This window comes from Pseudoliparis swirei, chromosome 19, assembly GCF_029220125.1.
Source record: "Pseudoliparis swirei isolate HS2019 ecotype Mariana Trench chromosome 19, NWPU_hadal_v1, whole genome shotgun sequence".
NCBI classification, from domain to species: Eukaryota; Metazoa; Chordata; class Actinopteri; order Perciformes; family Liparidae; genus Pseudoliparis; species Pseudoliparis swirei.
Genome location: NC_079406.1, coordinates 18148171 through 18161033, shown reverse-complemented (window position 1 = coordinate 18161033; position 12863 = coordinate 18148171). Strand labels below are relative to the sequence as shown.

General features: G+C 41.1%; 1 protein-coding gene across 1 annotated transcript in view; it reads left to right on the top strand.

Moving 5' to 3' along the window:
• The window catches only part of kdrl (kinase insert domain receptor like), a 42873-nt gene that overhangs the window by 20886 nt on the left and 9124 nt on the right, over positions 1-12863 (top strand). The window contains exons 16-25 of the mRNA XM_056439230.1: positions 891-997; positions 1730-1859; positions 3466-3570; positions 5499-5612; positions 5770-5858; positions 6047-6200; positions 6930-7027; positions 7739-7861; positions 8140-8251; positions 12213-12312. Coding sequence (XP_056295205.1) covers positions 891-997; positions 1730-1859; positions 3466-3570; positions 5499-5612; positions 5770-5858; positions 6047-6200; positions 6930-7027; positions 7739-7861; positions 8140-8251; positions 12213-12312 — 1132 coding nt within the window. The remainder of the gene's footprint in view (positions 1-890; positions 998-1729; positions 1860-3465; positions 3571-5498; positions 5613-5769; positions 5859-6046; positions 6201-6929; positions 7028-7738; positions 7862-8139; positions 8252-12212; positions 12313-12863) is intronic.

Genomic DNA, 12863 nt, shown 5'->3' with positions numbered 1-12863 from the left:
ACATCACCTCAATTAAACGTATTATCCATCTATTACAGTGAAGCCATTGCATATTCTGCATGTCCAAGCAAAACGTCTGAGGCCCTCTTGTTTTCTTGTCACCACTACAAATAGCTCTGGTCTGACTTCATTATGAAAAGTTTCCCCTGACAGCAAATCTGTGGCTGCCAGGAATGCCAAGTAAATTCCTTCTAGGGTTTTATGATCCAGGCTCTGGCTCCTTACCTTGAGGACATGACCTCTGTGAAGTGTTAAGAGATTGACTGCTACAACAGCCGAGGGACTGGAAACACACAGTAGATAATTGGAGGAGCATGTCTCTTAACTTGTGTGTGCCCGTGGACCTTTACATGTAAATTAATTGACGTGAAGGTCAAGATGGCAGGGTGGGTGAGATTTTATATGTAGTTTTTTACAAATTGATTCTAAATGAGCTGAACTTCAATTCCTCTTGAAAGTGTTCTCAATGTTATATACACCTCAAAGATATTTCAGCGACAGGCGTTGTGCATGTTCTGCGTGGCTGTTTAGTCAAGGATTACTGATTGATATCAAGCCAGACCGACTTGTTGTCCAGATTCAAGGGAAACAGTGTTTCAGAGTGGCGACATGGATCGTTATAAAACAGTGTTTGGAAGAAAATATTATCGGAAAAAGTGTGGAATGCATTTCCCAAACAAACCAGAAATAAACACTAAAGTATGTTTTCACTTTTATTTTGAGAAAATTAACAAAGAAACAAATAAACATAAGATTGACACATTTTTTTCTTTTGATCCCAATTCTCATCAAATCCTTTTCAATATTTTATGAGATCATAAAAGGTACACAGTGGTTTTTTTGCTGACACGGTCTGGTAGAGTTGACAGTACTGGTTTTCCTCTTTCCAGGGGACGAAGGGAAGGCGAACGTTGAGGTAATCATTTTGGTGTGTACGGGAGCTGCAGCCACGTTCCTCTGGCTCATGCTTATCCTCTTCATCCGCAAGCTAAGGAAGGTAAGACGTTATGTTACTTCTTTTTTATCAGAAAGCATATGAGATTATCTGCCAAGATGTGTGAAGTTCAAGTGTCATAGCATTTCAATCAGTGCCGCCGCTCCCATAACGCGCACTACGCGCTGTGCGTAGGGCACCAAGTCCTGAGGGGGCACCAAAGAATAGGCAACTAAAAAAATCATCATATTTATAATAATTATAATGACGATATTATTTCAGTCTAGAAATATTAGGCACCTTTTAGGCATGTATAACACAAAACAGGCAGAACAAGAGATATATTTAATTGCTCAAAAAAAGTTACGATGGTGCCAGCCCCCCCCCCCCCCCCTCGCTGTGGGTGCCCTTTCCTATCTCAGGGGGGCATCACGAAGGAGTTATGCTTAGGGCACAGACATGGCTAGCAGCGGCACTGATTTTAATAGTCGCTTTTCAAAGTAATTCTGGAGAAGCGACTGACTTGTGCTTCTTGTGAAATACAGTTAAATGGAAGGACAGATTTAGTCAGTGTTTGTTATTTCCATGAGTGGGAAATGAGTGGGAAATGCTTAGCTCATGTTTGTAAGTTCAGTAAAAGGCCAAGAATGCGTCAAGCAAGAATGTTTGAAGTCAATTCAACAGTTTTGACTACTTACTCACTTGAAATTAAACAAAAGTTCAAAACTCTGCGTTGTGTCGTCATGGTCAAAAATGTGATTAGATCATTCATATTTTGTCATCTAACACCCTCAGCAACCGGCCCAATATAAGATGGGACCGTCTATCATCATTGACCCTGACGAGTGTCCACTCGAGGAGCAGAATGATCTTCTTCAGTACGACAGCAGTAAATGGGAGTTTCCCCGGGACCGACTTCGACTAGGTGAGACTTCAAATGAGCAGGAAAATGTAACAATATGATTTTAATATAATAAGGGCAACCTTAGACACGGTTAGTTTCTGGACAGTTAGTTTCTTTTATATCTGTTAATCACAAAGCTGAAATCTATAACTTTAGTTGTTGAGTTGATCTTTCAACAATAACAGAATATCCACAGCCACACTTGGAATATCTCACAATATCAGTGTGTGTAAAAAGCTTGCTAGCTGGATAAAGGAAATGTACTGATGATTGGTTATTTTCCAATGCAAAAATCCTTTTACTGTAACTTTCATTTACATCACTGTGTCCGGTGTATCTGGTTTGAGCCTATTTGATTTCATGTTGAGAATATACACAGCCACATTAAAGTAACATTATGTAACAATTGTACCTTAAAATAACAGCTTGAAAAAAATTGTGCCGCTACAATGACTTTTAATATGGTGATTTGCGGCTCCGCCATTGCCATCGGGGGTCTGTGAGAAAATAACTCCGCTATGTAGGATTCTGGGGCCGCCCGCTCCGGGGCGGATGTACTTCGACCTGCTTTCTGGCAGTGATTACGCAATGTCATATAGTGCCAGTCCACGCTCGCAGCTCCAGTATAAGGGTAGCTTTTTTATGTTGCTTTTTGGTGTTGTCAACAATATTGTATTCGATCACACGTACTCCACATTCAAACATTTAGAAAACAACGTATATAGGCTGAAAACGCGATCGGTATTTCATTTAAACTAAATGTTGTCATTCTTTTGGTTATGTTGTAACAATTCGCCCTTAGCAACTCAATCAAGGGGAAAAGGTACAATATGCTAAAAAAAAAGGGAATGGGCGGATCTGCGAGTTCTGGTGTTAACTCTCTGCTCAAATGGTCGTAAAAGAAAACCACACAGTCGATATGCGGAAACCCAAATGTTATTATATTAAATCAAATTCAATGCATCTGCAAGTCCCCAAAATGAACACATACACTACAAACAATCAAACCCACTCAAAACGAAGTATAATCCCCGGATCCCGACAGTCCCCAAAGTCTTTGCAGTCCCCCAAAACAAAAGTAAATGACTGCACGCGCACACACCCCCCCCCCCCTCCCCCCAAAAGCCGGCAAACAGCTGACCGACCAGGCGGAAACGTGGCGAGGCGCCGCGTTCAATCCCAGCGCTACTTCACCCTAGTCCGGTAGGTGCTGGGCCCAGTTCAGTGTTCCTGCGCAGTCTTCGTATAAGTGATCCCGCCCGTTGGTATAAATCCAAAATAGAAACTGTCGCTGGATTGCTTCTACCGGGCTGCATCTATCGTAACTGGGTATTTACGACACTGAAGTAAACATTAAATACCTCAAAAACTGAAGGGGGCGCTAAAAGGGAAAAACTACATAATGGGGCTTTAAGGTACGTGGAATAAGTGTTGACTCTCTCTGCAGCTGTTGTGTGAGGTTATTACTTATCAGTGACCTGCGCTGTCATCCAGTCTTAAGTGAGCCATAAATTCTCTTGAAAAAAACGCCTGGCGTGTGTTGTTTTAATTTTAGAGCCATAGCCAGACTGTTCTGCCTGAGAGACAGGAAACTCTAATGTTGTTGAAAACCTTCTTCCTTTGCCAGGCAAAACTCTTGGCCATGGAGCATTTGGAAAAGTGGTGGAAGCTTCTGCCTTTGGGATTGACAAGCTCTCAACCTGCAAGACGGTTGCTGTCAAAATGTTGAAAGGTAAGATGTAAAAAAAAGAAAAGAATGGAAATTATAGATATTTGTTTTGACAGGAGCACTTGCTACATTAGATAGATAGATAGATAGATAGATATATACTTTATTAATCCCCAAGGGGAAATTTGTCGAGACAGTAGCAGCAACACACAAGAATAAAAAAACAAAACACAAAATATAAGAAGGGTTAGGGTGATCTGGCAAGAGGTGAACTGTTGTAGAGCCTCATAGCCGTCGGCAGGAATGTTCTCCTGTATCTGTCCTTGTGGCAGCGGAGCGTGAGGAGACGTCTGGAGAAAGTACTCCTCTGTCCCTGTAGGAGGTGGTGGAGAGGGTGGTCCGGGTTGTCCAATATGGACACCAGTTTCTTCAACGTCCTCCTCTCCACCACCTGTTCCAGGAGCACAGCTGGCAGCCGATGATGGAGCCAGCCTTCCTAACCAGTGGAATACTGGAATAACAACTTTTTCACATAAGTAGTTCATCCTGGAGGACCGACAGGCTTGCATTAATGTTACAGTCTCCACTATTGTATGGGTCATGCAATGTCTTTTCCTCGTTAGAGGTCAAGGTTAGGACCTCTGATCCGGTTCTTGATAAAGAGATGCACAGCTCAGATCAGAATGTCCCAAATCTGCAAGTGAAGAAGAGTTCAAAAGTTGAAGATGCAAGTACAGAATTATTATCACAACCATGTTTGCCACATTTGAGATAAATCCAACATTTGGAAACTATCTGCTGTCTCTATATTTCTGATATTTTCCAATGTCTTTCCAAATATTCACAACAAATCAATAATGAAAACTTGAAAACCTACAAGCTGAACAGTTCTCATTATGTTATCATAAACTGCAGAACCATCAGTAATCAGAGGTATGGGGATGATGTATCATACAAATATGGCTCATGTATTAGATGTATTGGTCACTGTCATATCCTGAATCATGTCTCAGCATAAATCACAGACTCTCTGAGGATCAGACTTTGGCTGTTGTTCGTCGCAGGTGAAACTTAATGCAGAGCAGCAGGACTCCTCAAATTGGCCGTGGTTTAGCGAGAGACTCCCTGGCGGCTTTAGCCTCAAACTCATAAATATCAGGTCGGTCAAAGCAAAGCAACATAAAATAACCCTTAAATCTTGGTTAAATCATTGTTTAAACTTATCAAAGTTGTCTATTTATTGTTAGCAACTGCCATTTCATTTTCCAAATGTTGTTGGCATTCATCTTTGAGGTTGTCCTTCATCCATCAAGCCTTTTCATATCGCTGGGCCAAGAGCAATATTATTTATATTTAATAACTCTAAAAATTAAATTCCCCAATCATCAAATCTAACAAGGTTTTCCCCACATTCTGGCTATTCATGCAAACTAAAACAGAATAGTCTTGAAATGCAAGACAAGGCATCATCTGTATGTTTACATTTTATGAGTACACATTTTGAGATAAGCGTGTCGTATATTATTGTCCCCATGCATCCAACAATTGTATTTCCAGTTCCCAAATATTATTAAACTTAAAGGAAACATGTTCACCACGATTGAACTATTGATTTAATGTTGTGTGTTTGTGTTTTTTTAAAGTTGTTGTCACGTTTTTTCCTTTCTGTGTATAAAAATATCTTCAACATAGGACCTGCGTACACTCATAGAAGTTATCTTTACATTTGAGCTAAACTGAATCATCTGGTGAGGTGGTCACATTCTGTTTAATGTCTTCCAGCTTAACTTTATCAAATTGAAAAACTGTTTGGATTCAAACGTTCATATTGTTAAACGGAAATTTTTTGAAGTGATCTTAAAACTAAATTAAAGGACAATGAAACACATTAAAGATCGAATTTATTTTTGACATTTTCTATCCTTTAAATCAGGATGTTTATTTCACCAACTGAGGCTCAACAAGTTCTTAATGTGTTTGCATTATTACAGGAGGCGCTACGTCAAATGAGCGGAAAGCTCTGATGTCAGAGTTAAAGATCCTGATCCACATTGGCCATCACCTGAACGTGGTCAACCTGCTGGGAGCGTGCACGAAGCCTGGAGGTGAGCTTTACTACCGAGGTCCTAAAAGGGATCTCTCTGTTTCAATATTTGGGTATAGAAAATAAAATATATAAGAAAAAACTTTAAAGGAAAGATTGTCATTTCTGAACTATCACATGATGTCGGAATAATCATGAGAGATTTACCGTTTTAACAGGCCCATTGATGATGATAGTGGAGTTCTGCAAGTACGGCAACTTGTCCAACTATTTGAGAGGCAAGAGAGATGACTTTCTCGTCTACAGGGTGAGTCACGAGTTGCTTGATTCAGACGTTTTGACATTCTTGCTTTCTCATCGTTCTGGCAACTAGCTTGTCAACCTTGTAAGCAGTGAGGGACTGTTTTGACAACCATCAGAATAATCCCCAAGCAGGTCAGCAGCAGTGATTGCCCTCATCTTATTTAACATGATGTATGTGTGTGTGCTGCTCAGAGCCAGGACGGTAAGGTGGTGTCGTCGGGATCGGGCTGCGAGCTGAGCGAGATGATGAAGCGCCGCCTGGAGAGCGTGGCCAGCACCGGAAGCTCAGCCAGCTCTGGCTTCATCGAAGATAAGAGCTACTGCGACTCAGAGGAAGAGGAAGAAGGTAAAGGCCAAACATGTCTTGCTTCCTTTCAACCCCCATGTTTGTCCCTCTGCTGCCCCCCCCCCCCCCATCCTCTCACCACTGCTCCACTCCTCCGTCCCAGGAATGAAAGCTCCCCTCAGATTGTTTTCTAGCCTGACTCTGATGGGACATTTCCTCCTCCTGTTCAGCAGTACAATCACTGCAGCAGGAGCCACTGTCACCCCACTGAGCCTGGGGAGGCGTCTGTTTATTTCCTGTCCTGACCTGAGTGTTGCTCTGCTCTGTGGCTCCAGCTCGGGCACGGCACGTCAGCCATGTTGTTCCTGATGTGTTATTTCTGGTTTGATTAGCTGTTTACTCAGGTGGGCCAGTGGAAGGACTCCTTATGAGTTCCTCTTACAGACCCCCGACCAGCACACTGGGCCCATAACCACACATTTCACCTGACATTTGAGAAATAGGAGGAATTGTAATTTGTTTTCATTTCTCGTCTGTAAAGGAAGTTTTCAATACAGTTTGTAGAAGGAGATACGTACGTGACAGGACGGATTGTTAAGATTATGTGTATTAGTTTGTTATTGTTTCATCTGATCTGATTTATCTGAGAGAGCAGCTGATCCCACTGACTGCATAACAAATAAAAAACACCTCGATGATTTGTATTATTGTCCTAAACGTAAAGGCCATATAAATCAAATCGTAAAAATCTGTCTCACTGTGAAAACTTTATGATTTTTTGTTTCACAGAATCAGAGGATTTATATAAGAGAGTCCTGACGTTGGAGGATTTGATCTGCTACAGTTTCCAAGTTGCAAAAGGCATGGAGTTCTTGGCTTCACGCAAGGTATTTTCTTCACATAAATCACTCCAAGACATCCATCAATACATTTTATTTTAAACAGCTGCAAATATTATTTTTCGAAATCTACAATGTAAGTGTAATTTAAATATCATGTGATTTTGATATTTATTATCAGCTAGCAATAGTTATGATAATTTGGACATATTTTACTCAGTATAGTGAAGCATCGCCATGCTCAACCTTGTTTACTGTAGCTGGAGTGTTTAAACTAGAAAAGTCAACAGTGTCCAAGTAGAGGCAAAATGGTTCGGAGTAGTCAAATCTTTCAAAGTTTTAGTTACAAGAAGTTTAAACAAAAGGTTCCTGCATTGTAAATAAAGAAATATGCAGCAAAAGACAACTTAAAAGAAGTGGAAACCATTGTGCCTCTACTGTGAATGTTACTCCAGTATTTCTTAAGGTTAACATTCTAAATATCATTCATTGTTCAAGTCATTCATAATTTTGGGGAGACCGGATGAGACTGATTGAATGAATTGACTGAGAATGAAGCCATTGTGTAGATAACCTGTTACGGACGGTTTCTTTGCCTGGATATGGAACACTTCATCTCCTATTGTAATGCCACTGATGACTTGACCATACGTTGCTATGCAAGAAGTCGTGCTTTATAGCACGCAGAGAACCGTGAAGTCAATTACGTGCAGAAAACTTGCATTAAATACGGTTTTCTTGCTTCCTTTTTTTCATTAGTGCATCCATCGTGATTTGGCTGCACGAAACATCTTGCTATCTGAGAATAATGTTGTGAAGATTTGTGATTTTGGACTTGCCAGAGACATCTACAAAGACCCGGATTATGTTCGCAAAGGAGATGTAAGTGTATTAAAATCCAATCAAGTCTTTTTCCAGCTGTCTCTTTTTTATTATTAAGAACTGAATAAATTCAGCAGTTCTTGGAAATCTCTCAAAAAAGAATTGCGATCAGTGTTGTTTGAATTCTAGATTACAAAACTAAATTAGTCTTAGCTAAATCAAAACCAGTACCTGCTCACAGTTTAAACCAACTTGCTCTCCAGAGATGTGTAATGAGTAAGACGTTCACGCCACTGAGATAAGAGGGGAAATGACTTCTTATCTTAATATCTGCACAGGCCAGACTGCCGCTCAAGTGGATGGCACCTGAGGCCATTTTTGACAAGATCTACACGACTCAGAGTGACGTTTGGTCCTTTGGAGTTCTCATATGGGAGATCTTCTCGCTGGGTAAGTGTCATGGCTCCGTAAGGATGACGACTTTTATAGTTCACACCCTGCTGACAAACATCACACATACTGTAGTTCTTGATACATTACTGGAATAACCTTTCAGGCACAGCTAATAATGTTTTACTATTAACACATGCGCTACATTCAGGAACATTTTCATCATGGGAATTTGTCCACCTGCCATGGCAATACTCAAACAGACGGGGCAAGGGACAGTACAGTAAATAACATTTGTTTTAGTTGCTGTATGTCAGATAGACGCGACCCTTTACCTGCTTGTCTCTGCAATGTTACCGTTTCATTCACAACACAGCATTTACCTAGGAATGGTATGAGGTCGTGAAGTGGCTCAAGATATTGATATTTATTTCACATTTACTGGCAGTTTTTGTTGAACTGCCCACGTATGCATGCAGCCTGTTCTGTGATCAGAGATGTCCTACTCAGTGGCGGCTGGTGAAATTTTTTTTGGGGGGGGTGGCGCAGTTGGGCGACGCGGTTTAAATATCACTCAACAATGAGAAGAAAAGAGGTTTTGAGTAGAATATTGTGAAAAACAAAGCTTTATTTCAAGAACACAGCGTGCTCAACACTGTCCAATAACAACTATCAACACACTGTAACTTTGGGCATGAGAGGTTCAGAGCAGCTTTAAGGAACATTACGTTGGGTTTCAGAGGTTTGCAAAATAAAAGAGTTTCACCCTCACATGAAAGAGGTTCAGAGCAGAATAGTCAGAAAGAGATCACATGTTACATTGGGTGACAGAGTAGACCCACTACTGTAAAGACAAGTAGCCTCCTCTCTTTAAAGTGGTCAAACTTCTCCATAACTCTCTGGTTAAAGTCAATCATGTCTGTAACCAGCCTGTTTCCATTATTCTGGAGGGAATGTGTCTGTTTTTCAGAACTTCTTCGTTGTGTTTTCGATGCCAGTTCCGTCTCCTTCTGCTGCTCTGCAAACAGGGTTAGCTTCATGCTGTTAGCTAGATAGCTTCATGCTCTTAGCTAGATAACTGCGGCAAGATTCATGCTTTACACTTGTCTGCAGCTCTTTAGATCCCTCACCCCGTTGTAGTCCAGAGAGTTTCAGTCCCAGGACTTTGGAACACCAGACAGGGGAAACTAAACAGCGCATTACTCACTGAGCCTCCAGCTAACAGCTCCGTTAGCAACCTGCTCCCGTAGCTCCGTGGAGCTCTCTGGCTGAGGGAACGATCTGTCTCTGATCTGCCGAATAGTCCAATCACGTGAAATAATAAAACAATGTCATTGGCCAGGGCGCACATTTTTGTGCCCCAAGATTCACGGTTCATCCGCCAATGATAAGCCGTCCTTGCCGAAACGACTGTGAAATGTTTGCTCGCTGCAGCACACGCACGTTAGGCCGGCGCCCCGAAAAAGGGGAGGGGCTTCTCTCCGTGAGGATGAGTGGCGATATATTATATTTTTTCACATTAACTTCAGTGGTTGTTGACAGGCTGACGGTCTCCCACACACATTTAGCGCGTCAACACGGTATATTTACTATTTAAATGATTTGGCATATAATGTTTTATGACAGGATGTATTTTTTTTTCTTTTTTTTTTCATCTCAAAATTTTAAGAGGGGCGGCGCCCTAGCGCCCCCTATGGACGCACCGCCACTGGTCCTACTACTATCTACTAGCTGGCTGGACTAGCTCGGTGCCGGCAGCTTCACAGCCTCACCAGAGGCCTTTTTATCCTCCTTCCATGTAATTGTGCTCTCGGATAATAGGGTCTACGTTATCAGCCTGAGAAAACTATTGTCATGCAACGCAAACATTCGTGAAGTTTGTCTGTGATTTTCAGTACAGTCATGGGACATTAAAAGGAGAGAACACCTCCTTTTGAAGTTTTCCATTGTGTCCCAGCTGGAAACACAAACTCATTGTAACCAGGCAGCCAGATCAGTGTCGAAGTGTTCCCCTGCTGTGAAACCACTGCAGTCTTTAAGGCAGCATTGTGTGTCGGCCCATGGTTGCCTGTGCACCGTGGCACAGAGCTCACCACACGTTTCTATAGCAAGACTCGACGTGAAATATTTTATGTTTAAATGGCTCCATGGGAGGCAGTATAAATATAAGAGGAAGTGCAACCGCAGTTGGACGTATTGCTTTTCTGTACGTGTTGACTGTGCTGCTTTTGAACCACCGCCATACGGAGTCGTCACCCACAGCCATTGATAGAAAAGTGTGTCAAATTGCATATTCTTTTAAATGTAAAGCAGACTGACATCATTATGATACTTCCCCTTTTGTCTTTCCTTCTTTTTCTTGGTTTCTTTCTCCCTCTTTTTCACTCTTGACACATTCTCACCACATTTTCTCTGTTAAAGAAACACTTAAACATCTGGGTACTGTTAGTGGGGCCTCAGAAAAATAAACCAGGAGACAAGGATACAACAATTACCACGAAAAATGGCAAATAAGTGAGGTTTGTAGGTTGATCATGTTCAGAGGTCAAAAGTTTTAGGGTAACCAAAGCGTGTTTATCAGGTCTATCCGAAAACCGAAATTGAGTCAGTTGTGTTTTGAGGGTTTAAATATCCCAAAACTGGTTTGAATAGTGTTCATCAGGGGTGAACCAGGCCTGAGTGGTGTTTGTCATAGTAGATATACATCATGATCAGGATGAGATGGCCTTTATAGAGAGAAGAGATGAGAGAATATTCTGTATCACAGGTAATAACAAACAGGAGAGACTTTATTCGAGTGAAACAATCATACAAGCATGAGTCTCTGGCAACTGGACGCCACCGTGACATTGTATATTATTCAATAAAATGCACATAATACATCAAATGTAGAGTAAATAAAATATTCAAAGTATATTTACTAAAAAATACGAGACATTTTGAAATAAAAGTTTAGAATCTTACATTTTAGATTGATTTGGGACCATAAAGGGATACGTTTTTTGAAGTTGGGTTGCATGAGGTACTTATCAATAGTCAGTATATTACTACCTTTAGGAGAAGGCTGCCGCTACGCCCCCAGGTTGGAGACAGAAAGGAGCACCGTCACGGCAAAGCAATGTACCGCTGTGCAATATTTAGAATGTATTCACCACTTTACTGTCCCACGGAGAACCGAAGCTCTGATCTATGGTCTCTTCATAGCCACTAAACTCCTTCCACAAAAGATCTTCACCTCCCAGAACAAGGCGTTGCTGGTCCACTGCTGCCTCTATCAGATAGTTAGTCTATATTATTGTGAGACTTTGGTGTTTTTTAAAGAGTTAGATTGGATTTATCAAAGAACGCAATACAACAAACAAACTCACCGATTGAGGCAGCGGTGGACCAGCAACTGCCTTGTGTATTTTTTTCTAGCGAGTGGACGTTTTTCAATCTGCATTACAAACAAAAAGCTTACAAACAAATCAGAGAAATGTTTATATGTAGAATATTGAATTTGAGAAACTGAAGTGCTTGTCACCAGAAAAGGGACTTTAATGTTCCCAGGAGTGAATCAAGAGTGCAACACAGTCTTTGCAGTTGTTGTCTTTATAACTCTATTGCAGAATAATAATATGAATAAACGCTCAGTCTCATATTCATACAATCTAAATGTTGTGAAGAATCATTTATTTTTTCACAGCCCAAGACTTGATACTTTGAGTCTTCCGCTGTACTACAGTGACTACAATAATTATTCTTGTTTATTAGGTGCACTTAGCTCAAATAAATGTAGTCAAATACAACAGTCCTACAACTGAGGGTTATAATGACATTTTAGATTGAGATTTAACCTTCTGGTCATGTTGGAGTCTGTATCTTGTGGTGCTGTTGAACTGTATTGTGTTATGCAGAGAGGTATTTCTGTTATTTAGCCTACCCTCATATTGATCGATATCCACAAGGTGGACACAATAATAAAAACACCTGATGTATATACATAAGGGTAACTGAGTGTAATATAATGAACCTCTCCTAGGTGCCTCCCCGTACCCCGGCGTCCAAATTGACGAAGAATTCTTCTGCCGGCTGAAAGAAGGGACCAGGATGAGAGCACCAGAATACTCTTCTTCTGAAATGTAAGAATCCCTATTAACAATTTCTTCAGTAAACAAATAAAAGTAAAAATGTATTTGCCGGCTGCCCACCTTAATAGAACAGTGAAATGGACTGTATTTGGGATATTGCCGAAGCCTGGGAATCTGTCTTTTAACACTGTAAGGTTGTACACATTGTATTGTTTGAACCATAATATTTTAATCTTTATAACGTTCATCTTCTATATCTGGAGACGCTCCTAATTCCAAGCTGTATGTTCTCTTCAAAGATTCCAAGAAAGTATAGGCAGCGAGTAAAAGCCTCCCGTATGGATATACACGAAGAGGAGGCATCGTGTCTGACTCCCTCTTTGTGGTTGCACCAGGAGGTCAGGTGTGCCCGATAAGAATCATGGGTAATCCTGCCATGAATGTAGCAGGAGGAAACATTAGCTACAGATTAGCTCCGCAGCAGCGACCTTGAAGCTCTGAAGCATTTTCTGAGTGATAATGGCGCAGATGTAACTGAGCACCACGTTTAAATGTCTAGAGTTCTGCAGTGTCGGGAGAATTGTTTTGAGTAAGAGCTGTGA